Source organism: Bos javanicus, chromosome 17, assembly GCF_032452875.1.
Source record: "Bos javanicus breed banteng chromosome 17, ARS-OSU_banteng_1.0, whole genome shotgun sequence".
Lineage (NCBI taxonomy): Eukaryota > Metazoa > Chordata > Mammalia > Artiodactyla > Bovidae > Bos > Bos javanicus.
The window spans coordinates 71,677,554-71,701,501 of record NC_083884.1 but is presented as its reverse complement, the minus strand read 5'-3'; the positions used below and the strand labels follow the sequence as shown (position 1 = coordinate 71,701,501).

The 23,948-nt window shown below is 64.8% G+C and overlaps 2 protein-coding genes across 17 annotated transcripts in view; one reads left to right on the top strand and one right to left on the bottom strand.

The window, feature by feature from the left end:
* The window catches only part of UPB1 (beta-ureidopropionase 1), a 29,355-nt gene extending 17,133 nt beyond the window's left edge, over positions 1–12,222 (top strand). Inside the window, exons 6-11 of one of the 6 annotated variants that reach the window (XR_009730498.1) lie at positions 634–803; positions 5,056–5,137; positions 6,171–6,213; positions 7,501–7,655; positions 9,137–9,375; positions 10,722–12,222. Coding sequence is in view for 3 of the 6 variants with exons in the window: in XM_061385533.1 (XP_061241517.1) it covers positions 634–803; positions 5,056–5,137; positions 6,171–6,213; positions 7,501–7,655; positions 9,137–9,220 (534 nt within the window). In the remaining 3 variants the exon portion in view is untranslated. Of the gene's footprint in view, positions 1–633; positions 804–1,031; positions 2,333–2,617; positions 3,648–5,055; positions 5,141–6,170; positions 6,214–6,698; positions 7,185–7,500; positions 7,656–9,136; positions 9,531–10,721 lie in introns of those variants that run through there. The other 5 variants (XM_061385533.1, XM_061385536.1, XM_061385534.1 and 2 more) reach the window with 5 other exon arrangements.
* GUCD1 (guanylyl cyclase domain containing 1) lies at positions 11,855–23,915 on the bottom strand. 11 transcript variants are annotated; one of them, XM_061385537.1, is made up of 7 exons: positions 23,603–23,915; positions 18,425–18,509; positions 17,602–17,767; positions 16,528–16,619; positions 15,768–15,858; positions 14,466–14,707; positions 11,855–13,969 (listed from the first exon to the last, which is right to left on the bottom strand). In XM_061385537.1, exons 1-7 carry the CDS (start codon positions 23,811–23,813, stop codon positions 13,777–13,779), a joined length of 1,080 nt encoding a protein of 359 aa, XP_061241521.1. In that variant the 5' UTR covers positions 23,814–23,915; the 3' UTR covers positions 11,855–13,776. The 11 variants fall into 11 exon arrangements, 10 of the variants coding, with proteins under 10 accessions (XP_061241521.1, XP_061241522.1, XP_061241523.1 ...); XM_061385538.1 differs by lacking the exon at positions 23,603–23,915 and adding an exon at positions 23,297–23,467; XM_061385539.1 differs by lacking the exon at positions 15,768–15,858.
* Between the last annotated feature and the right edge of the window lie 33 nt (positions 23,916–23,948).

Below are 23,948 nucleotides of genomic sequence, written 5' to 3'. Positions count from 1 at the left end.
ACACTTCCATAATTTAAAAAATAAAGAGAAAAACAAAGTAGCACATAAGTTAAAACCAGAAGCGGTAGTCACAGGCGCGGAGTGATTGCTGGGCCCCGCAGGCCCCGAGCGCCTCGTCCGTCAACGTCTGGTCCTTGTTCGGGGGAGGGGTCCCTGTCTGTGGCCCCGTGGGGTCAGGTGGCCGTGAGGGCTGCACGTCTGAGCGCAGGTGTGCAGGCTGGGGCTTCGGCCGGTGCTCAGGGCCTAAGCGGTTAGCTGTCCTACCAGATGGGTGGTGTGGACGTCGGCCACACGCCTCAGCCTCTAGTGGTGCTGGGATGAAACCTCAGCCCAGTTTATCCTTGGCATACCGCGGGGAGAAGCTCTGGGGACTTTCTATCGTGTCACCGCAGATCTGTGGGCAAGTGCTCCAGCCACAGTGATCCTCCCTCGGGTAAGCTTGTTCGTGATGTGTCTGGTTTTCAGGTTTGGTGTTTTTTTTTTAGTTTATAAGTGGTCTGAAATTTTGGAGTTTAGAGTCATGCCAGGAGTGTCCCTTAGGGAGGACGGGTGATGTTTTCATTTTTCTGCCAAGCCTAAGAAAAGGGGAGCTTGGCGGCTCAGAGCACCCGCCCGCGGCCCTCTGTCTTCCAGTCCACATATTACATGGAGGGGAACCTGGGCCACCCCGTGTTCCAGACCCAGTTCGGGCGGATCGCCGTCAACATCTGCTACGGGCGGCACCACCCTCTCAACTGGCTGATGTACAGCATCAACGGGGCCGAGATCATCTTCAACCCCTCCGCCACCATCGGAGCGCTCAGGTCACTGGGCCCAGGGGGCTCGGCGGGGGCCTGGGGGCCGGGTTTCGGGGCGCAGAGGCGGGGTGGGTGAACAGCAGACAGGTGACCGCCGGGATGTGCAACGCCCCTGAGCCCCGGGACGGTGAGTGGTAGGGTCAGCCAGCTTAAGCGTCCGTTACCGTCCCCCCTCGAAGCCAAGGGGTTTCCCCAGGTGGTGCTACGGAGTCATGAACCCACCTGCCGATGCAGGAGACGCAGGAGATGCGGGTTCGATCCCGGGGTCGGGAAGATCATCCCCCTGGAGGAGGGCAGGGGAACCCACCCCAGTATTCTTGCCTGGAGAATCCCCATGGACAGAGGAGGCTGGCGGGCTGCAGTCCCCGGGGGTCGCGAAGACTCGGACACCCACACTGAACAGCAGTGCCATGCTACGAAGCACCGTCCTTGGCTGTGGCGAGGTCTCGGGCAGGGACGCCAGCAGGATTCGGGAAAGCTCCCCTTCTTAGGGCCGGAGCATTGGGGGTTGCCTGAGCAGCTTTGGCTCCCCTCCCGTCCCACACGGGCGGGTGACGACAGAGGGGTCCGAGCTGAGGGGGTCCTTGAGAGATCAGTCAAGGGTCTCTGGCATCTGTGTTTACCCAGCCACGTGGTGTTAGCCTTATCCCTGAGCAGACAAAGCTGCTGTCACAGGGCGGTGGGGGGAAGGGGGTGGCGGGCTCCGGGGCCTCCCCGGGGCACTCGCTGGGCTGCAGCGGGGCTGCAGTGACCGGCACCAGAGCCCTTTCGTAGCTTTGCCCTCCCCAGCAGCGGGTGGTTTCCAGCTTTGCCTCATCAAGGAGCAGGAGAGCTCGGGGCATCTGTGTGAATGCCTGTCTCCCCAGCTCACTTCCCCCAGAGCATTCCGGGATCTGCTGTGTCATCGGGGGGGTGGCGGGGACGGGGAAGGGGAGTCCCTGTCCCCAGTGGAGGGGGGCAGCTCAGGGGCAGCCTGCAGTCCCCTGGGGGCCCACCCTTTCACTCCTGCCCTCCCTCACCACAAGATTTCCGAAATTTAAATGTGGGGATGTGGCCATCACTTCACCTCGAACTTGCTGCTGAAAGTGGGGCCCCCTCCCTCAGCTCGCTGATCTGCACGGCTGTCCCTTACAGAACGACCCCGTCCTGTCTGTATCGGGGGGGGGGCGCTCTCGGGCGTCTGGGGTCACGTCTGGGGTCTCCTCCCCACCCCCAGAGAGGCGGCGGGCAGCGTGGCCACTGTGACAACGTCCCCTGACAGTTGTGAGGAAGAGTGGCTCCTGGCTGTCCAGTCAGCAAGCCTGGACAGACGCCCCGGAGCAGCCCCTCCTGCCAGCCACGTGTTACACACCCAGCGAGCTGCATCACCCCAGAGGGGTCCCTGAAGCCAGTGCCACCCCCCCATGCACAGCGGCACACAGGCTGGGAGGGACACAGCCGTAGCCTGGACTCAGATGTCACCTCTCCAACGGAGCACTTCCGGGCTTTTATCAGCCCCAATTAAGCAAACAGAAGCTGCTCAACGTGGTGCACAGGTGATGGCTCGTGTCCTTGCTTATTAAACGCTGTCCGTCTTCCTTCCTTGGACAGCATGATCCCACCCACCTGTGCCCTCCAAGGAGGAGGCGTTTCTGCTGGGAGCTGGGGCTTTTGGAAGCCCCAGGTCTGAGCAGCTCCCACAGCGTTCACCCTGTTATGTGCTCAGTCGCTCAGTCGTGTCCGACTCTGTGCGGCCCTGTGGACTGTAGCCCACCAGGCCCCTCTGTCCATGGGATTCTCCAGGCAAGAAGACCGCAGTGGGTTGCCATTTCCTCCTCCAGGGCATCTTCCCAACAAACCCGTGTCTCCTGTATCTCCTGCATTGCAGGCAGATTCCTTCCCGCTGAGCCATCGGGGAAGCCCTTACACCCTTGACCAGATAATTACAGCCTGAAAACCTTGGCTTGAGGGCACGGTGGCGAGAGCAGAGGAGGGCTTCCTGCCTGATGTTGCTCAGGGCCATGCGATGGACAACAGGGAAGAGCTGGAGGGGAGAGAGTGGTCACGGTCAGCTCCTCTCCCCCAGCGGTTATCACCCAGCCGTCCCGGGGCTAACACAGCTCCGTGACCCCCGCCTGTGAGCAGAAAGGACGTTTCCAGGCTGGGGTCAGAACCCTGCCGAGACTCTCCTTGCTGAGGATGGCGGTAGAGTGTGGAAAACGGTACAACAGGTGGTTCGCTAGGTCGAGGAGCCACAGGGTGAATTTCTTAAAATCCTGAAGGGTTGTTTGTGGAATCGACGCTGAGGGTTTACAAGCATGAGGCCCGGCAGGACCCACCAGCTGCACAGCAGCCTCGGCTCACAGCTTCTAGAAGCACCCATCCCCTTCTCTGACGTCTCCCGCCTCCTGTATCAGCACCCCTACCCCTCCACACACACACGGGCGCGTGCAAACACGTGGGCACGTCGCGGGAGTGGGCAGGGTGTCCGCACGTAGGGTCCCCCAGTTCCGAGCACCCAGTAGAGGCACAGTGCGGTTTGATGAACCGAGTCACCCTGCGAGCCCTGCAGCCCGAGTGGTCAGAGATTTCCGCCCTCCCACCCTCTCGGGCCACCCTTCCCCTTCCCCACTGTGATGGATTTCAGGGGCCGGCTCTCAGGAACCTCCCGCCTCATCTGAGAGCCTCGGTGTCCTGCCGGCTGGGGGTTGGGTCCTGGCCCCCTCATCCTCCCTGGAGAACCGCAAGACACGTGTTTTGTGGCGCCCGCTCCGCACCTGTCTATTTAATTCCCAAAAATGTCAGCGACGGGCGTGTTTCTGTAAAAATCCTTTCTTAAAAGTTTTGTCAGTTCAGCCGAGCAGCAGGGGGGAGAAAAACAGGAAAATGAGTCCCTCCGTCAAGGGTGGGATTTTTTTTCCCCCTCCAGACTCGTGAACGCTGCTGAGAATTAGGCTTGTGACAAGCACCCACCCACCCCTCCACCTACTCCCCGGTTTCAGCCAGGTGCATGCTGACAGGAAGGCTCCGGGGCCCTCCGCTCCCAGGCACCCCGTTTCTGAGTGGGATCGCAGCTCTGCATCCAGAACCCCGATGGCGCTGTTCCTCAGACCGTCAGTGGCCAGCAGGCCCGCTGAATTCCGTGGCACATTTTGCTGGTGGGCTGTGGACGGACACGTGTCCGCCGGAGCAGAGTTTCCCACCGGGTCCCCCACCCCCACAGTTGCTGGACCTGGGGAGCTCAGCTGTGCCCGCGTGGGGATGTCCCTGTCCTGTGCCTGTAGGAGAACCGGGATGGGGGGCTCTGCTTCGAGGCTCGGGGTTCAGAAGAGGGAAGCGGGGGGCAGCTCAGGGGAGGTGATGCCTGCCTTCAGCCTGAATTCCTCTCGGGTTTACTGTTTGCCGGGCCTGAAATCTTCCCCTGCAGAGACAGACGGCTTTGCAAGGCGGCATGGCAGGGCTCCCCCGGTAGCTCCAGTGGTAAAGAACCCGCCAGCTGAGGGTTCAACGCCCCCCACCCCGGGTCTGAAAAATTCCCCTGGAGGAGGAAATGGCAACCCACGCTAGTATTCTTGCCTGGGAAATCCCATGGACAGAGGAGCCCGGTGGGCTACAGTCCACGGGGTCGCAGAGTCGGATATGACTTGTACCACAAGGGTAGGGTCTGGGGGGCACACAGGCCCCCAGGCCCCCGGCCCCCAGCTCCCTTCTGACGTCTACTAGCCTGGGGGGCGGGGGTTGAGTTCCTGACCCCACCTGGCAGGAGGGAATGAGGCAGAAGCAGCAGTTAAGGGGGTCCCGCCAGGCAGCACCCTCTACTCTGCCAGACGCTTCAGCTGCCGGAGAAGGGGATGGATGTTTCCCAAAGCTGTGAGCCGATGCTCGTCTGCACGGCCTCCCTTTGGGGAAGCTTCAGAAGAGGAAACTTTTTTTTTTTTTTTGATGGCACTGCATGGCCTGTGGGATCTTACTTCTCCAACCGGGGATTGAACCTGTGCCCTCTGCAGTGGGAGAGCAGAGTCTTAACCACTGCACCGCCCGGGGAGTCCCAGGCAAGGCTTTGATCCAGGGCTGCGGCTGATGCGTCAGGTGCCCTCCACACGGCTGCTTCGGCCCAAGCCCGAGACGAGCGGGCCTGTTGGTGGTGGGTGTGGGGTCACCCGTGGGCGCCGTGAGCCTCGCGGCAAGACTGGCACCCCGGCCGCAGGTCACAGCCGAGCATCCGTGAGTCAAAGGCTGGGCAGTTGGCAAGCTGGTCCCTCTCCTTCCTCTCGCACAGTGAGTCCCTGTGGCCCGTCGAGGCCAGGAACGCAGCCATCGCCAACCACTGCTTCACCTGCGCCATCAACCGCGTGGGCCGGGTGAGTCCCGAGGCTCGGCCTCCGGGGGACCCCCAGCAGGGGAGCGGACAGAGGGATGAGGACAGCAGGCCCAGCCACTGCCCCAGCAGAAGCCAGGCGGGAGGAGCGGCAGTTGCGGGGGCCCTGGTGGGGACCCCGGGGTCGCACCCCCTCTGGGCACACACGCCCCACACCCCGGGGTCCCGGCACGGGGACCCTGGCTGGGCCTGTCGCCGGGAAGGCTGGCGCTGCTCGAGCCCTGCTGTGCTTGCAGCTGAAACCATTTTCAAAGGCTCTCGGCCCATGACCACCACCCAGTACCTGCTTTCTTCCCGTCCTCCCCCCAACCTTGACCTCAGGCACTGAAAGATTTGACTACAAACACCGGGTATTTACCGCGTAACAAATCCTCTTCCGCATTCTTGCTAATCAGATGTCAGGCTCTAATCAGAGCATCTGATCAGCCCGAGATAACCCTAAGTGGATCTACAGGAAAGAAACTTGGTGTTTTAACCAGCCCGCACGCGGCGCCCCCTCCCGGCTGGATGCACAGTCCTGGGGAAGGTATCGAGAGCGGGTACCCCCTGGGGCCTGCGCTGCCCCCAGGCTGGGCATTGTGAAGCCCCAGATGCCCTCCACGGCCCCGGGGAACCAGTCTCCACAACGGCTTTCTCTTCTCCCGGCAAACGATAAGCTCCCAAAGGCAAAATCGGGGTCCTTCCCCCTGGGGCTGGGACCCGGGGGGCACGGCTGTGACTGTGTCCTAAGGCCTGCCCCGTCTAACATTGGTGAGTGTCCCGCCAGCGCCCCCTAGAGGTGCATCTTGTGCATGCACGCTAAGTCGCTTCTCTGTGACCCCATGGACCGCAGCCCGCCAGGCTCCTCCATCCATGGGATTCTCCAGGCAAGAACACTGGAGTGGGCTGCCGTTTCCTCCTCCAGGGGATCTTCCTGGCCCAGGAATCAAACCCACATCTCTCACGTCTCCCAGCGTCGGCAGGAGGGGTCTTCACTCCTCGTGCCAAGTGTCTCTTACCTTGGTTTTATTTCCCAGGAGCACTTCCCAAACGAGTTCACCTCTGGGGATGGCAAGAAAGGTGCGTCCAGCTGACTTTCCGTGGGGCTGATTTGGAGGGGGGTGGGGGAGAACCTGGCTGTCCCTTCTCCATCTGCTGTCTCCCAGCAGGACCCACCCCACAGACCGTGTCTGCACACCTGCCCCCCTACCCGCCTCGTGTGGCCCCTGGGCCTGTGACCCTCTGGCACCCCAGATTATGGAGTAGGGACTGGGGTGGAGATGGGCCAAGCCGTTGGGGCACCCCCTGTGAGCTCCCTGAAATAGGGGTGCATATTCCACCCTGCAGACCACACCCCTCAACCCCTAGCTGTCCAGGTGCCCCCAGAGCCCAGCATGGCTGTCTTGGGTTCCTAGAACCCACAGCTTGTTTGGCTCTGCGGGCAGGGCTGGAATCCACCACGCCCGGCCTCTCCTCTCTGGCCTGGAATGTGGGAGGGGGCCACCCCCATCTCCAAGGAGGTGTCTGGGAAGCAGAGCGGGGCTGAGCAGCCGTGCGTCCCACAGCAGGATTTTCTGAAAGAGCTCAGATCCCCCGACTTGAGGCCTGGGAGACCGGAGCCTCCGGCCCCACGGGGCTTCCTGTCACAGGACCGGGGTCCTGCCGGCCCTGGGCGGCACCCGCACACTCCCCGCACACCTTCGGGGCGGTGGGCACCCTGCTTTCCTGGTGAGGAGCCCAAGGCCCGGAGCGGGGTGAGGGCGACACGGCTGGGCAGGGCCGAGCTCACCGTGGGGGCCCCATGACTCCCTTGCCACGGTGGCTGATGCTGGAGCCGGGAACCAACAGCTCTGCCAGGGAGGCCTGCAGAACGGTTCCCGGGCGCGGGACTCCCGGTGGTCCGGGGGCTGAGACTCTGCACTCCCGGTGCAGGGGAACTGGGTTCAACCCCTGGTCAGGGAACAGGATCCGGTATGCCACAACTAGAAAAATAAGCAAACAAACTATATACATATATGTATGTATATCAATAAAACAGCATTTTCATTTCAGTTTTAAAGATCCTGCATGCCGCAGCTAACACATCCCATGTGCTGCACCTAAGACCCAGCACAGCCAAATACATAATAGAAATAAATTAATTAAAAATAATAAAAAGAAAGGTTCCGGGGGCAGAGGTGAGGGTGTTGAGGGCGACTTGCAGCCGGCGGCGGGGCGTCCAGGCCTGACCAGGAAGGCAGGTCCTCGGGGCCGCAGCAGCTGCTGGGCAGGGTGTGGGGGCCCTCGTCCTGGGCATCTCCCCTACATGGGTGCGGAGACCACCCGTGTCTGCATGCGCTCACGGGCCTTGCGGTTGCTGCCCCGCAGCTCACCGGGACTTCGGCTACTTTTACGGCTCGAGCTACGTGGCGGCCCCGGACGGCAGCCGCACCCCCGGGCTCTCCCGCACCCGGGACGGGCTCCTGGTCGCCGAGCTGGATCTCAACCTCTGCCGGCAGGTGAACGACATCTGGGGCTTCAAGGTGGGTGTCCAGGCCCCTGCTCCTCCGCGCAGCTGGCCTGCTCCCAGCACCAGAACTGCGTGGCTCCGGGCGGCCTGAGGGCCAGCCGTGTGGGCCCCCCTCCCCGAGCCGCGCAGAAGGCCGGGGGCTGCGGCCTAGGAGGGGAACCACGGGGTCAAACGCTGCCCAGGGCAGCAGGCAGGCCTCGATAAATTCTCCACTCATCTGATTTATTAGATTCTGGGCGCCTCCGAGCAGATTCGTCTCAATTTCATTTGTCCAGAGAGTAGAGTGGCTTGGCCTCGCTAATCCTCTTTTCCTTCCCAGGCACTTGTACTTAGCACAAGATGAATGTGTGTGTCTGGCTCTGCCTGTGGCCAGGCCCCAAGTCTGGGCCCGGACAATGGAGGGAAGTGGGTCGAGGAGGGAAGTGGGCCTAGGCGGTGCCGCTGCCTTGCAAGCCACTTCGGCTCCCTGCCTTATGCACCCGCTTGTAAAACAGGAGGCCTTGGGGACCTGACACCCTGTAAGGAAGGTGGCGGGTCTCCAAGGACTGTAAGTGCCCGCCTCCTAGAACGGGGTGCTTGCGGCCTGGGACCCCTCGCCCCGGAATACAGCGCGTCAGGCACACAGATGGAGTGTCGCCGTGTCAGCCTCCCAGGCTGTTTCCACCAACTCCGCGCCCACTTCTCAGCAGATCATACACACAAATACACGTCACATTGTCACGATGGGAGGACTGCCCAGCGCTCCTGGGTGGGGGTGGGGGCGGGCTGGGGGGTGGTGCCCGGGGCCAGCCAGACCGACAGGGCGCTGCCCACGTGAAGGTCTCCTGTCTCTCGTCCTCCTGGGAAGCTTAGATTGATGCCGATTCCGCACGGATGGGAAGCCGGAGCCAGTAATCCGAATGACTTCTCATTAGTAACTTTCTGAAAGCGGAAGCCGTCCCAGGCTGTGATGATGGGCACCAGGTCCTGTCAGAGCCTTGGGAGCGAGGGGGTGGTGTGGTCGCCCTGGGTGGGTTTTACGGCCCCCTCCAGGCCTCTCCCCAGCCGCCGCGGCCGGGATGAGACGCCGCGTGCAGCGGATGGCCCTCCAGAGCCAGGCCGCCGGGGTATGGATCCGGGGGGCCCACTCCTGCCAGGGATCGGCGGCAGGTCAAGCCCCTCTCGGGTTGGGGGGCGCAGGGGGGCAGGACGGCCCTCCTCCCCGCTGCCTGGGAGCCCGCCACACCTTCTAGGGGACGATCCCAAAGGTGTTCCAGCAGGAGGCGCTGGGGCGTGAGTCACGTCGGCCTCCGCCCCGGAACCGGGGTCGGAGGGTCACACGCGGGGCGCGGGGCGTCTCCGAACCCCAGCCTGAGGCCGTCCTGGCCTCCAGCCCGCCTTCGGCCGCGTTTCTGTCCCACAGCTGCCCTCTAGTGGCAGCAGGCGGCGGTGCGCGAATGAGGGCGTTGAGAACCAAACGGGAACCGCGCCAAGTCCTGCCGTTTTCGCTTTCAGATGACGGGCAGATACGAGATGTACGCTCGGGAACTTGCCGAAGCTGTCAAACCCGACTACACCCCCAAGATTGTGAAAGAGTAGCGGCCGGCCCTCAGCCCCCGCCCGCCGCTCTGCCCGCAGCAGATGCGCCAGGGCGCCAGGCTCTGCAGTGCCTGGCTTCTCCTGCTGACTCCCCGATGGCGCTGCTGTCCAGGCTGATTTTAAGACTGCCCCCGGCGGGCGGGGAGGTTGGTCAGGTGAGGCGGGCTGGCACACGAGCGCCGGGTTTCCTTCTGGGGATGAAAATGTTTGGGAGCTGGGTGGAGATGAATTTGGTCACTCTGGTCACTTTGAGGTGGTTAAACTTTGTTGGGTGAGTCATAGAAATTCAATTAAAAGATGATCCCAGGCACTGATTGTGCAGGGTGGTTTGAAGCGAGACAGACGGGGGACTTGCCCGGTGGTCCAGTGGCTGAGACTCCACGCTTCCCCTGTAGGCCGAGGCCGGGTTCAACCCCTGCTCGGGGAACTAAGATCCCACGTGCTGCCACTGGACAGTCCACGTGCTACAACAAAGATGGAAAATCTCGCTGGAAGGCCAGCACAGCCAAATAAGTATCTTCTAAAAAGGAAAGAAGTGAGGGGCTTCCCTGGTGGCTCAGTGGTAAAGAATCCACCTGCCAATGCAGGAGATGTAGTTCCATCCCTGAACCAGGGAGATCCCACATGTCGTGGAGGAACAAAGCCTGCGGGCCACAACTGCTGAGCCTGGGCTCTAGGGCATGGGACCCGCGACCGTTGAAGCCCATGCTCTGCGGCCAGAGAGCCTTCCATTTAGATTGGCAGCGACTTCTGCGGACAGGGGGACGGTCATTGGAAGCCGTCACCTTGGCCAGGCTGCTGTCTCCGTTTACCCAATCAGACACTAATCTGTGAAGGTATTTAGCCAACGTGATTTAAGCCTGTAGGCAGTTAACCAAGCAAGTGAGATTATCCTAGATCATCTGGGTAGGCCTGATTTAATCCGGCCGAAGGCCCCGAGAGCAGAGCTGGGACTCCCGGACCAGGAGGGAATTCTGGCGTGGACCTCAGCCTCCGCTCAGCCCCGAAGTTTGAAATAAGTCCTGCCGACCTTCTTACTACCTCCGTCCAGATGTCCCTGGGAAGTGGCTTTTCTAGGGACAGGTGCGTGCAGTGAGCACACTGCTTCCCAAGGGTGAGTGGACCAGGAGGCCGAGAGGGAGGCCGGCCCATGAGGAGGCTCCTCCGTGCTGAAGGGCTCCAGGTGCCCACGGACAGACGGCAGGGCGTGCAGAGGGCCCACCAAGCGCCTTGACTCCCGCTCCTCGTTGATGAGCTTTTGTGATGAAAGGCGAACCCTCGTCAGGCTGAAGGCGGCCCTGAAAGCCAATAACACCACACGGATGAGTTTCAAGGGTCACAGCGGTGAGCTCAAAGTTGCCTGATTGGATGGGAGCAGCACCTCCATGACCCTAATAAGTGTCCACCGCAGATAGCCCCGAGAGGCAGTGGGAGGTGTGATGGAATTGGGGGCATGCTGCACAGGGCCAAGCCCTGGACACAGTGCCCTCCTTCCCTGCAGGAGAAACGGGCCAGCCCTTGGCCAGAATCACCTGTCTGCGTGCAGTGGCAGCCTCCGCATCAGAAAGCGCTGTGTCCTTCGTGCGGGGTCCATTGTGGTGGGGGCACTGCTCTGCCCAGCCCAGGGACGGGCCCAGGAGGCCGTCAGGTGGTGCTGAGGTGCGGTCACCAGCCTTGTCCCAGTGGGCCCATCAGGGTGGACAGGCTCTCGCCTTGTGCCTCAATGTGAGTGACCTGGACAGTCTGACAGTCTGGGTGGCAGAGCGGGTAAAAGCACAGCAAAGCTTACCAGGTGGAGGACTGGCCTGGGCTTCTAGCCCGAGCGGAGGACCCACGCCCACTTCCAGTTCGGGGCTGTGTGGCTTTGGGTGAACAGCTTGGCCGCAAGTGGACCTGTCAGATTTCAGCTCAGTCGTCCCACCAGCGAACAAGACCCCGGCGTTTGGTGGAGCTGGAGGTCACCGTGGGGCCAGTGGTTTTGCTTTGGTGGGAGGACCAGTGATCTAAGTCCCCAGAGGATCAGCAGCCCGTGTGTTGACCCGTCTGCTTGCTTGCTCAGTTGCCCCACGGCACTTGGGATCTTAAAAGTTTCCTGACCAAACCTGCGGGCCCCGCATCGGAAGGTGGGTTCTCAACCACTGGGCCACCAGGCAAGTCCTGAGTGATGACCTCAGGATACTGGATCAGGGCTTACCCAAAGGTCAGCATCATTCAGGGAAGACCAGGGTTCCACAGAAACAAGCTGTGTGGCAAAGCAGTTTGGGGAGCCCCTGAGTGAATGGGGTCCCCACGCTATAGGATCAGAGCCTTTTCTGCACCTCCTAACTGCCTGGGCGGGGCCACACACGCCTTGCTAGCCGAGCTGGCCTGGTCACAGCACCGTCATACAGATAGAGCTTCGCACCTTTGGCTTTCAGCACAGGGCTTTAGAGATGACGGTTTCTGGAAGGTTCCCCACTCTGATCTCCCAGATCCCCAGTGATCCTTCATGCTCGGTTTCGAGCTCTCCCCCGCTTGGCACCTCCAGTCACGTCCCGAGAACGCCCGGGCGGCCGGTGGCCAACACACCTACGCGCGCGCTTGGGGGCGGCCGTCCCAAGGAGACCAGGGTCACAGAGGCGCCGGGGCTGGCAGTGTCTTGCAGTGAGGATCATGTTTATTGAGAATGGCTCATTACAAACAAGAGAACACGTATAAAAATCCCTGTGATGTGTAAGATCCCTTTTGCCCCAAGGTGGCCGGGGAGGCAACCAGCGGCCCAGGGCACCCCCTCCACGTGCAGCCAAGCGGTCACGGCGCCGCGTGACGAGTCCTGCTGTTTCCAGCCCCGTTTTAATGATTTGTGTGTGAACAGGACACAACAGGGTGAGGTTTGCCTCCGAGACCTGCTCTAGGCGGGTGGCAGCGGCCCCGCGACCAGGCAGCTCCTGTGAACCTTCCAGACGGGTGCCTTCTAACCTGCGGCTTGCCCCGAGAGGCTCGCTCCTCCGACCTGGGGACAGTGTCTCTGATGGACGAAGGCACCGTGGACACTGTCTGTGGAGGCTGCTCCCTGGGCAGCCCCTACCAGCCCAAGTACTGGGCCTCACCAGAGGGCGGCCGCCCCTTCCTGTTGCTGTCTCCCTGGACACCGCCACGCTCGCTGGGGTCACCCGGGCCCTCCCGGGGCACCCAGCCCGCAGCTGCCCCGTGTGGTCCTCCAGGCGTGGGAGCCAGGGCTCGGGGGGTCTCAGGCCACCCACGGTTAAGGCAACGGGACCAGACGGGCCCGCAGGCAGCGCTAGCCTTTGAACCCAGGGCGGCTGCCTGGCCAGAAGCGCCTACCTCTCGGTCAAGGCCGTTGGGTCGAGGAGCTGTACGGCTGGGTGGTCTGTAGCCTGGGGAAGTGGCAGCAACCACCGCCCCAGCATCAGGCGTCCAGCAGCGACGACCAAGACTTAGGTGCTGTGGCTGACGGGGCGTCCCGGTCCCCCTGGCCAGAGGTAACCCGGGGCAGGGGCAGGAGGTGTCCCGGCCCCTTTTGGGAATGGCCCATTTCCCTTTTTTCTCCAGGGGCGCAGACCCAGGTTCACGACGCAGCCCCCCCTGTCCTGAGTCAGGCTCTGGCTGTGGCGCGAGGCCAGCCTGCCTGCGGCCCCGGGTCCCCTGGGCTTTGGAAGAGACCCTGGCCTGGCTTATCTGCCCGTGAAGAGAGGTGTCCGTGGCTCCAAAGTACCTGTGACCCCACTATTATTGTCTTGCTTGAGGTTGAGTCTCACCCCACCAAAAGTGAAAACTTCAATCTCAAAAAACACCCTCCCCCGGCTAAAAAAAAAGACTTAAATCACACACACACACACACCTCTGGCTAAAAAAGGAAGGAGCAGGAAGCTGCTCTAGTCCATGCGGGGGTCCGCGCTGTGCGATCCTGGGTTAGGGTTACTCCCTCTGCCGACAGAGACCACCCGGCCTTCTGTGCAGAGGGCCAGGTGTGAGCACTGGGCTGGGGGGAGGCGACAGGCTGCCCCCGGCCGCGATCGGGTGTGCAGGCCCAGGGCCCCAGCACCCAACCCTGAGACATGGGGCTGCCCGCACTGAGGCAGGAGGCGCTGTGGCGGGGGCGGGGAGCGTGTTTGGGGCCCAGGCTGCTGGCCCTGGCCCTCGGGTTGCCACCGGGAGCCGGGGTCCCGCCCACAGCCCAGGGGTCCGCTCCAAGGAAGGCCGCAGGGGCCTGAGGCCTTCCTGCCTGAGGTCCAGCCCTCCCCAGGGGCCTGGCCACCAGCTGCGGGGACTGGGCCCCCCGGGGGGGGGTGGGGGAAGGGGGCCGCGGGCCCAGAGCGCCTGCCTCCCGACCAGACCCCAGGGAGGCTGGAGCTGACACAGCCCCAGGGCCCAGGGTGGCTACTCCACACACAGCCCCGCGGCTCTCTTGGGGCTGGGTCCCGGGTCTGCAGGGAGGTGGGCTCCTGCGCCCCCGCCTGCCCTGAGTCTGGCTTGCAGGCACCGGGGAGCCCGAGGGGCAGACGTGCCCAGAGCGCAGCGGGAGCCGGCCTCCGCCTCGGGCCCGGAGGACGACGTCAACAGCCAGCAGGGACGCGGCGCCTCGCCCGACCCCGGGCCTGGGCCAGCGCCTCTGGAGTGGCCTCTGGGGGCAGGGCAGCGCACAGCGGGCCCGCCGTCAGCTGTCCGCATAGACAAAGAGGATGTCCTCGTCTGTGCCGTAGCTGGTCCTGGCCTCCTCGAAGTTGCTGATGCTGGCGCTGCACATTCCTGCTGCGGCAGGAAGACGGGGCGGTCAGCAAGGGGCGTCCCAGCTGCCCCCCACCACGCGGGACGCCCTCCCTGCAGCCGCTGTGGCCCCTGTGAGCCTGTCCTCTGCGCTTTCTGTGACTCAGCAGGAGAAAGGGTTAGAGGGGAGGGGACTCACTGGGGGCCGCAGGGCTGTCTGCGCCAGGCAGGTGGTCCCTCCCTGTCCCCGGGGCCGTTGGGAGTCTGGGCAGGGGGTGGGCGGCGACCAGGGCCAGGGCCGGGCAGACTTTACTTTTTTCTTCCGGCCACTCTGCGCAGCGTGGCCTCTTAGTCCCCTGACCAAGGTCCCCCGACCTCCCTTTCTAGCACAGAGGGCTGGCCTGGGGGCTGGGGGTGGTGGGAACTGCAGCCCTGGGCTGGGCCCTGGGTGGGGGCAGAGGGCGGGCTTGGTGATGGCCCGGGGCTGGGGGGTAGGGGCCCCAGGGAGAAGGCGGTGGGGCCCGCCCGCCCCACTCACGGTCGGCGTAGGCCGGGTTGTTGTAGAAGACGCAGCCGGCAGCCCGGCTGTAGCCGCGCAGCACAATGAAGTGGCCCTGGTAGTCGGGGGAGCGGCAGAAGCAGCGGGGCCCGCTGGGCGTGAAGCAGCAGTACTTGGGGGGGCTGGAGCAGAGGTCGCAGCGCAGCACGCCCGAGTTCACCAGCACGATGGCCACGTGGCCCTGCGCCAGGTGGGCCTGGATGTCCTGCACGCTCACCCTGCTGCAGGGCGGATGGGGTCAGCGCGCCGCTGGGCCCGGGCCCTCACCCTGCTGCAGGGCGCACGCGGTTAGCGCGCCGCCGGGCCCCAGGCCCTCCCCGGACCCCCGCCGGGCCCCGGCCTGCCCCGTGTTCCAGGTGGGCCTGGATGTCCTGCACGCTCACCCTGCTGCAGGGCGCACGGGGTCAGCGGCGCCGCTGGGCCCCCCACCGGGCCCCAGCCCCTTCCTAACCCTAACCCTAACCCTAACCCCCGCTGGGCTCCGGCCTGCCCCTTGTCCCAGAGCCCGGGCCGCGTCTCGCGTCCGCCCTGAGCTCCATGTGGGGGGTGCCCACCTGCTTCGTCATGGTGGCCAGGGCTCAGCGGGGGACCAAGCGTGGACGGGGGGTGCCCAGGACACGCTGGGCCCACAGGCCCTTCACAGGGTGACCGTAAAACTCCAGACCTGCCCCCCACTGCCCTGGTCTTTTACCCTAAAGGCTGCATTAGTAACATAAACGGGTGGTTTAATTTACTTCCCCGAATTGGAACCAAGCAAGGGGTTATTTCTCTTTCTGTTTGAGGCTCCTTGTGGCAGAAGGGGCTGCTGGGAAGGACTAGTTGGCAGCACCTGCAGGGGAACCCCAGGTCAGCCGGCTGTTCCAGACTCCTAGGCCCCGGCCCCTCTGAGGCCCCCGGGAGGAGGAAAGTCCAAGACAGACCCGAGGGGGGAGGGCTGGGGGGATTCCCCAGGGCCCGGGCCCCACCGTCTTCACCAGTGGGTAGGGGCCAACGCCCAGCCACACTGAGCCCTCCTTCCTTCCAGGCCCCTCGGAGGTGCGTGTGGGCACCTGGTGGCCGGGCCCAGCTCCAGCCCCACCGAGTCACAGAGCAGCCTGGTCTGATGCTGTGGCCCAGGAAGTGTGCCATTTTTCCACTGGGTCTCTGAGAGGAAGCAGCTGGCTCAACTCCCAGCAGAAGGTATGACCCTGAGGGGCACTTCAGCCACCAGGAAGCCCGGAGTGGGGGTTCCGGGTGCGGGTCAGTGCATGGCTGGGCCACTGGGGTGACCGTGGCACTCACCGCTGGGGGGGGGCGGGAATGGCCACGCAGCTGGTCAGGTGCCACGGAGCTAACACCGGCTACTTCACCCTCCAACACGCGCTCACGTGGCCTGGGGACACGTGGAGAACTTTTCCCTGTGCCCAGAGGGCTGTGTGCCTGGGTCAGGTGATCGTGAAGACAGAAATCCGGGAGGACGGGAGACCCAGGGAGAGACCAGCCCAGGTCTGAGAGCCGGACGCCTGCTGGGCACAGTGCCCACAGCAGGCTGGGGAGGAAGCTGCTTGCGTCTGGGCAAGTCTCCCCCGCCCCGTGTGGAGAAGAGGGAGACCTATTAAGGTCAGGCAGCCGGGAGGAGGTCTGGCCAGGCCTCCCTGACAGCTGACACCCAGGCCGTCCCTGCCAGCCTCTCACCGTGCCAGCGTGCTCCCCAGGCCGTCACCCGCCACTAGGGTCCCTGTGCTCTGCCCCAAGGCCAGCACTCCCCGAGCAGCCCGAGGGATGGCTCAGATCTGTCCTGCTCACCTGTCCCTCTTTCCCCCGGCTCAGGAACCACCCCAGGTCAGAGTTTTGTGTAGACTAGATCACGTAGCCCCCAACCTGTTCCCATTTTATGGATGGAAACACTAAGGCTCAGGGGTCGGGGGCAGGGACAAGTCAGTGCCCACAGCCGGCAGGGCGGGAAAGCTCAGGTCTGCCCCTTCCCAAGGGAGGCCGCCCCCCGCCAGCCCCGGGGCAGCAGGTGCACGAGGAAGGGGGTGGGGGAGACGCACGCACTCACCACTTCTCCACCAGCACCTTGCAGGTCTTGGCTTGTGCAAAGAGTTGGTTCACCCGGGTCTCCTCTGTGTCAAAGTGCTTCCTGTAAAAGGACTGTGAAGGCAGAGCAGCTGCAGAGGCTGCCCACCCTGGCTGTCCGCACACCCGCCCCCCAGGGAGGATGTAAACAGCACGGGGGTCGGGAGTGGACATGGGCCCGGCCCGTGGGCGGCAGAACCACCCAAGGCTGGCGAGGGTGCTCGGGAGACGGGCGGGCGGCAGGCTCGGGCCGGTACTCTGGGGGTGGGCGGGAGTCTGGACACCACCCACTTGGCTCAGCCGGCTCGTGTTAGCAAAGGACATGGTCTGTTTGGCGCAGGGGCCTTCGGGGGGCCAGGGGCCCCATGGGGGAGGCAGAAGAGACCCTGCTCTGGGCCTTTCCTCCACCTCAAGGCCACGCTGACCACACCAGATCCACCAGCCTCTCCCCCTGGCCTGGACGGCTCAAAGGAGAGCTAGGTAGATGGGCACTGGCCACGGGGTAGTGGCCCTGTCGCCCACGAGGCCGGCAGGCACTGTCTGCTCGGCCCAGGTGGGAGGCAGGCCTGGCTCTAAGGGCGGCAGGGTGCACTGGGGTCTCAGTGAGGCTTTGCCGGCATTCTGTTTTTGTTGTTGTTGTTTGTGTGCTTTCTGTTTTTGTTTTTCGAGTTATTTTCTTGACCATCCCACATGGCTTGTGGGGTCTTAGTCTCCGGCCAGGGATGGAACCCGCGCCCTCTGTGTTGGAAGCACCGTGTCTGAGCCTTCCTTTTTTATAAAAGTGAAAGACGGTAGACTTTTTTTCCTTCTAGAACACCAGAGACCCAACTTGGAGCTGGCTGTCCCTGTACGAAGGAAGAAAACTGGCCCGTGACGGCCGGAGGAAGACAGGTGCGGAGGCCGGGCTGGCTGGAGCCGCGACAAAGGGAAGGAGCATGAGTCGCGAGGGCACCTCCGCAAGTCGGCAGGTGCGTCCACGACAGGTGGGGGTGGGGCGCCTGAGCTGCTGGGCGCCGGGGCCTGGCCCCACACCGGGAAGGCCGTGGCCGGCGCGCACCTGGCTCCTGTAGCCCTTGTCCACGCCCAGGGTCTGGGTGCAGAAGCGGTGTCGCACGCCGAAGCGGCGCATCAGGTAGGCCAGGTCGATGGTCCAGATGCTCCTGGTGAGCCGCAGCTCCTGCAGGGCCTGCTCGAACTCAGCGTCGTCCAGCTGGCCCAGGTACCTGCAGGCACAGTGCCTGCTGAGCCTCGGGGCAGCCTCCCCGAGGGCCCGCAGTGTGAGCCTGTGCCCCCGGGAGGCTCCGCCCTGCGTCGTGAACTCCTAGGTCCTGACCGCACACTGCCCGGGGCCTCCCGGGCACCACGCAGGTCCCCGTCCGGGGCCTGGACTCTGCACCTGGCGTCTCTCGCGGGCCGTGTGACTCTGGGCCAGTCGCCAGCCTCTCCAGCCTCATCTCAGGACCATCTAAGTGCTGGGAGCACACCTCATCCCTAGTCCCCTGAGCGTTAGGCACAAACACCTATCTTGCCTGGACTTCCAGGAAGGGGAGCAGGAGGCTGCCCTGCCCAGTGACCCCGTCTGCCGAGAGTCCGAGGTCAGGGGGCTGCAGGAGGGCCCTGCGTCTCGGCCGTGGGGGTCAGTCTGTGGGGCAGGCCTGGGCACTTGTGACTTCCTGGCCGTTCCAGACTCTGGGCATCCTCCGGAGGCAGAGCTGGGGCCTGGTCCACCGCCGCGGGCTTCCACAGGTGGGGTGGAGCCTGGGTAGATGCTGGGCCTCCCCCAAGCCCCAGCTGGAGACAGCCGCCTGGACAACGAATCCCGCCCGGGGCTCTCCCCGTGCTCCCCCACCCCCCCATCAGGGCTGGCCCGGCGCACTCACCGGAGCACCATTCTGGAGCAGGCCAGGCCGCAGTCCCAGTGGTAGAGCTGCTGGATGATGGGCACCGGCAGCTGCACGAAGTCCCCTGCATGGGAGGAGCGCGGGGGTCACGGGCGGGAGGAGCAGGGGGTCACGGGTGGGAGGAGCGCGGGGGTCACGGGCGGGAGGAGCGCGGTGGGGGGTCACGGGCAGGAGGAGCAGGGGGGTCACGGGCGGGAGAAGCAGGGGGATCACGGGTGGGAGGAGCGCGGGGGTCACGGGCGGGAGGAGCAGGGGGGTCACGGGTGGGAGGAGCAGGGGGGTCACGGGCGGGTGGAGCACGGTGGGGGGGTCACGAGCGGGAGGAAGAGGGGGATCACAGGTGGGTGGAGCGGGGTCACGGGCGGGTGGAGTAGGGGGGTCACGAGCGGGAGGAACAGGGGGATCACAGGTGGGGGGAGCGGGGGGTCATGGGCGGGAGGAGTAGGGGGTCACGGGTGGGAGGAGCAGGGGGGTCACGGGCGGGTGGAGCACGGTGGGGGGCACGGCGGGAGGAACAGGGGGATCACAGGTGGGTGGAGCGGGGGGTCACGGGCAGGAGGAGCGCGGTGGGGGGGTCACAGGCAGGAGCACAGGGGTCACGGGTGGGAGGAGCGCGGGCAGGTCACGGGTGGCAGGGGCATGGGGGGGTCACGAACCCTCAGCGCAGTGCCTGCCTGCCACCCCACTCCCACTGGAGCCGCCATCACCAGCGCCTGCTGAGGTCCCAAGGGGCCACTCGAGGACGGTCTACGGCCTTACCAGGCCCCTCAACCCATTCTCCTCACCACAGCGGCGGTCTCCCCAAAACGCCGGTCTGAGCAGGTCAGCCCTATGCACAGGCCTCCGGTGGGGTGGCTCCCACACCCCCTAGGACAAGGCCTGCGTGGCTACCGCCCTGGGGCCCACTGCTGCCCAGCCTCCCCTCGCCCTCCCCAGGCTGGAGCCTTCACAGGCCCCTGGGCCTTTACATACCCGCTCCCTCCTGCCTAGACTGGCTCAGCCTCCCAGGCCACGGAGTCAAGTCCTGTCTGCAGACGTCACTTCTCCACAACGCTGCCCCCATGGTGCACGGCGCCTCCACCCCGGGCACCATGCCCCCCCTGTGGCCCCTCTCTGGAGCCCCTCTGTGGAGGGGGGCTCCCGGAGGCATTCGGCAGACGCTCCTGTCTCAATTCCCAAGGCCACTGACTCCACAGCCCCCAGGGTTTCAAGGAGGGGGCAGTCACACATCAGCCAGGGCCGTGCTACCTGGGGCGGAGCAGCAAGGGCCTGGCCTGGGCGTTCCAGTTTGGGCTCTCCCACTGGCTTGGGCCTCTGACTTTCACTTGTGGGCTGGGTCTGGCCATCCCTCAAGTGGGGACTTTGGTCTGATTTCCCTTTTGGTCAACAAACATTGCCCCAGAGACCCATGAATGCCCAGCCTGCGGACTGGCAACTCGGTGGCGAGTGCCTGGGCGGACAGCACACACGGGCGGCGGAGGAAAACTAGGGGCCAGGCCGGGGACCGTGCGGGACGCGCCTTAAGACCGGAGAGCGGGGCCATGGCAGGCCCCTGTCCCGTGGCCTGGGGGGCCCTCCTGCCCTGGGGGTCCCGGGAATCTGCATGGAGCTCAGAGCTAAAGAACCGGCCGTGACGCTCTCCTCGTTCAGGACGCCCTTTCGACTGCCGTGGTCTCCCCACCTCTGAGGTCTCCAGGCAACGCTCCTGAACTCACAACCGGCCCGCGCAAAGCTGACCCCCAGCACCCTTCCCCACCCCACCCCCACGTGCACCAATCCGCAGGGCGCCCGGGAGCCCTGTGGTCCATCCTGGCCTTGTGACCTGTGACCTCCTGTAGCCTGCAGGGGTCCGAAGCTCCTGCTCTCCCGTCCACACCCTCCCCTGCCCTCAAGGCCTGGCTCAGAGGCCAGCACCTCCCAGGCCTCCCGGGACGGCAGGCTGGCCGTGCCCCCTCGTTCATTGGCACTCCGCTGGCCCGGGCCCCCATGTGGACCCCTTCCCTGCTGGACTGTCCACGCCCTCTCCGGAGCAGGGCCCAGGACTGTGCCTTGGCTGCACTGCCGTGGCCTCTCTCCTCTCCCGCCTCACCCACAAGGCCCGCAGAAAGCAGGGAGGCACGGCTGAGTGCGAGCCGCTTGCTGGCCAGCCGCCTGGCCCCTGGCAAGATTGTCCCCGGGGCCCCTGCATGGGTGCTGCCGGGAGCCCCGTCTTCCATCTGGCTGGGGCCTGGGGCGCTGAGACCAGTCGGGGTTCAGGCTTCGCTCTCTCCTTCCCCTGGCCCCAGGAGGCCCCAAAAGGAACCCAGGCCACCTCTCTGGGCCTTTCAACATCCGCCTCCGCCCACTGCCACGGACTTGGCCCCGTGGGCCCCAACCTGTCCGACTTCTGCCTGTCCCCCGCCCCCCCAGTCCCTCTCCGGCTTTGGTCCACAGCAGCCGCAGGGGTCCCTCCACAGTCTTCCATGGCCCTCAGGAGCCAGTTCTTACCCCTTACAAAGCCTTCCCGGACCTGCCCCCCTCGCCCCGGGGGAGCTCTCTCACCCTCGGGACTCAAGCCTGCCCCTTTTTGTCACTCAGGTCCTGGCTCCAAGTCCCCCCGCCTGTGAGAGGTGTTTACTGACTGTGCTTTTGGGGGCAGGGGCTGCTCCACAGTGTCTCCTTCACAGTACTTGGCAAAAATGACAAAAACACACAAAAAGCCTGCCTGTCGCCCCGCTGGACTGTAAGCGGCCCCAGGGCAGAGAATCGGCTCGCCGTACTCGCCGTGGTTCCAGTGCCTGCTGTCTGATGCAGCAGTGACTCCAGAAACTGCTGCTGGAAAGAAAGGAACTCCCGAGCGCCCACTACGGTGTGCCCTGGGCACACTAGGTCACGGAGGAGCCCTGACATCCAGGTGCTCACGTCCCAAAGCAATGCACCGCCCCCGAAGGCTGAGCAGAGGCAGAGGCCTCCACAGGCTGCTGGCCCCTGTGGCCTGCGTCCTGCCCTTCCAGAGCCCCTCCCAAAGCTACACACTGCCTTCTCGTTTTTCTCTCCACGGGCTGTTTACTCCCCAGCCTTGGCTCCTGCATATCCCTCCGTCCAGAAGGCTGTCTCCCATCTCTGAACATGCAAACGCGTCAGTCCCTTCCCCTCCATCTGGAGGACCGGAGCTGGTATCTGTCTGCCCTCCGGACCCGCGGGGAACTCCTCAGTGGCAGGCACGGAGCGTTTGCCTCCTCCCAGCCTGGAGACCTCGGCAGACAGGCTTCGGCGGTGAATGGAAGGCATTTTTGTTTTTTTTTTTCTTTCCCTTGAGCGGCCTGAGCCTCCGGGTCACCGCAGGACTCCCCTTCCCCCAGGCTTCCAGACTACGGTCCTCTATCCACGGCTCCTCCTGACTCTGCGGCTGGGGCTTTGGCACTGGCTGGCTGGGCCACCTGTGGCCAGGCTCCGACTCTTGTCTGTGCCTCCCCCCGCTGTAAAACGTGGCACCGCCCGCTGCTGGCTGGGGCCCTCGGGAACTCTGCCCCACCTCTTCTCGCCCTTATCTCTTACCCTTTGATCCTGCCCACACCTCTGAGGTGCCTGACCACCCGCCTGGGGCCACCCCCAATCCAGGCACAAGCAAGTCGGCCAACCCAATAAGGGCAGGCCTTCCAAGCCCCAAGCTGCTGCCAGGCACCTGGAGCCACAGCCCATCCCACCTGAGGGCCAGGGTCTGCCTGGAAGGGGCTGACCCGGCTTCAGCTGGCAGCTGTCCTCAAGAAGGAAGGCAGTTTCCTGGTCCTGAATACTCAAGCCCTGGGTCGGTTCATCTGCAAAAGTGCAGGTGACAACTGGAACCAGCTTCACCCAAGTCGTTATGAGGATTGACGAGGCCCTGCATGGCAGAGTGCCTGCTCAGAGAAAGCGCCCTGGAAATGAGTCATTACTCCACTCAGGCTCTTCCAGAAAGGCAAGTATCTGGTCTAAGATCACAGAGTGAGACAACTGGAGGACGAGACAGCAAAGCCCGGGGACAGCCCTGGACCCAACTCCTTGCTGCAACTACAGTCGTGTCCCACGGATGCCTCAGGGCTGGGGTCTTCCCCGTGTGGGCCCCTCACTCGTCAACTGTATGCCGCACAGGGGATGGGGAACCACTGCCCGCCCCCCCACTCAGAAGAGCACACCGAGGCTGGCCACTGATTATTAGTCTGTGCCCCCCCGCCTCCCCCCGCCGCAGCAAAGGAACTCAGGCGCCTGGAAGGAGGAACTAGAGAAGGAAGACCCTGTAGCAAGACACCACGCAGGAGTCTGGGAGGCCAGGGGCAGGCGGCGGTCCCTCACTGCTTTGCGATCCCTCCCAGTTGCCTGCCCCTTCTAAGGCCTCAGTTCCCGGAGTGGGGACAGGGTCTCCTCAAAGCAGCTCTAAAGAGGACTTTTCCCTCCTGGGAAAGGTGACCCCTCCCCCCGCCCCAGCCGCTCAACCAGGACCCTCCTTCCCTCCATGACCGCAAGCGAGAGATGCCCAGGGGTGTCCCTGCTCCGGGAGTTATCAGGAAAACAAACAAACCCCAACTGACCGTGGCCGGCCCGGCGGGACCAGCCGGAGCGCACACCTGGCCAGGTTTCGCTCAGAGCTCAACAGCAGGGGCCGCGGCGGCGGTCGGCCCAAGGTCGCGCGGCTGGACCCTGCCCGGCGCTCGGGCTGGGTTCTCCCCCATACCCGATCCCCGGGGTGAGGGCTGCCCCCCACCGCTGATCCCCGATCCCCGGGGTCTTGCCCCGGGCCCACCCCGATCCCCGGGGTGAGGGCCGCCCCCCGATCCCCGGGGTCCTGCCCCGCGCCCACCGCGATCCCCGGGGTGACGGAGGGACCACACTGACCCGGCTCGAGCGGCGGCCCCGCTGCCTCCGCGTCCACCTCCGTCCTCATGACCCGGGCGGCGCGGGGCTCCCATGGCCCCGGCCCGGCGCCGGCTGCAGCTCTGGCGTCGACTGGGGACGAGAGCGCGCGGCCCGCGCGCGCCGGCTTCCCGGGCCGCCAGCACCAGCGCCCCGGGGGGAGAAGGGGCGGGAGGCGGCTGCGGCCCCAAGCCCCGCCCCGGCCCGCCCCCGGCTCCCACGCCGGCCGCCCCCCGGCCCGCTCCTCCGGGTCCCCGCCTCCCCTGTCCGCACGCCGGGGGCACTCGCCTCGCTCAGGGCGCCCCTTCCCTGGCGCCGTCGGCTTCGCAGGCTTCCGTTGTGGGGGCAGGTCCCGGCCCCGGGCCTCCGCGCCCGCCGCCCCCGCCGCCCGCCTCGCCGTCCAGCCCGCGTCTGGCGTCGGGTGCTGGGGAGCGCGAGTCCCCCTCGGCCCGGGCCGGCCCGAGGGTCGCTGTTTCCGGCGGCACCTGGGTCCGGTCATCCGCCCCGCTCTTCCCCGGGCCCGGAACTATTGTACCCGAGCTCGGGTTCCCCAGCCGGCGCGAGAAGGATGAACGCGAAGGCGAGAGACCCCGCCCGCCGCCACTCGGGAAAAGGAAGGGGGCGGGCACTGCGC

What these genes read in the sequence shown, in the direction of transcription:
- GUCD1 (XM_061385537.1), bottom strand. Translation starts at nt 23,813, where the DNA reads ATGACCGGACCCAGGTGCCGCCGGAAACAGCGACCCTCGGGCCGGCCC. An exon ending in AAGGTGCTGGTGGAGAAGTG is followed by an intron (nt 15,859 to 16,527) that starts GTGAGTGCGTGC and finishes ACGTGTCCCCAG; the next exon opens with GCCACGTGAGCGCGTGTTGG. An exon ending in ATTCCCGCCCCCCCCCAGCG is followed by an intron (nt 14,708 to 15,767) that starts GTGAGTGCCACG and finishes TCCGCCCTGCAG; the next exon opens with CAGGGTGAGCGTGCAGGACA.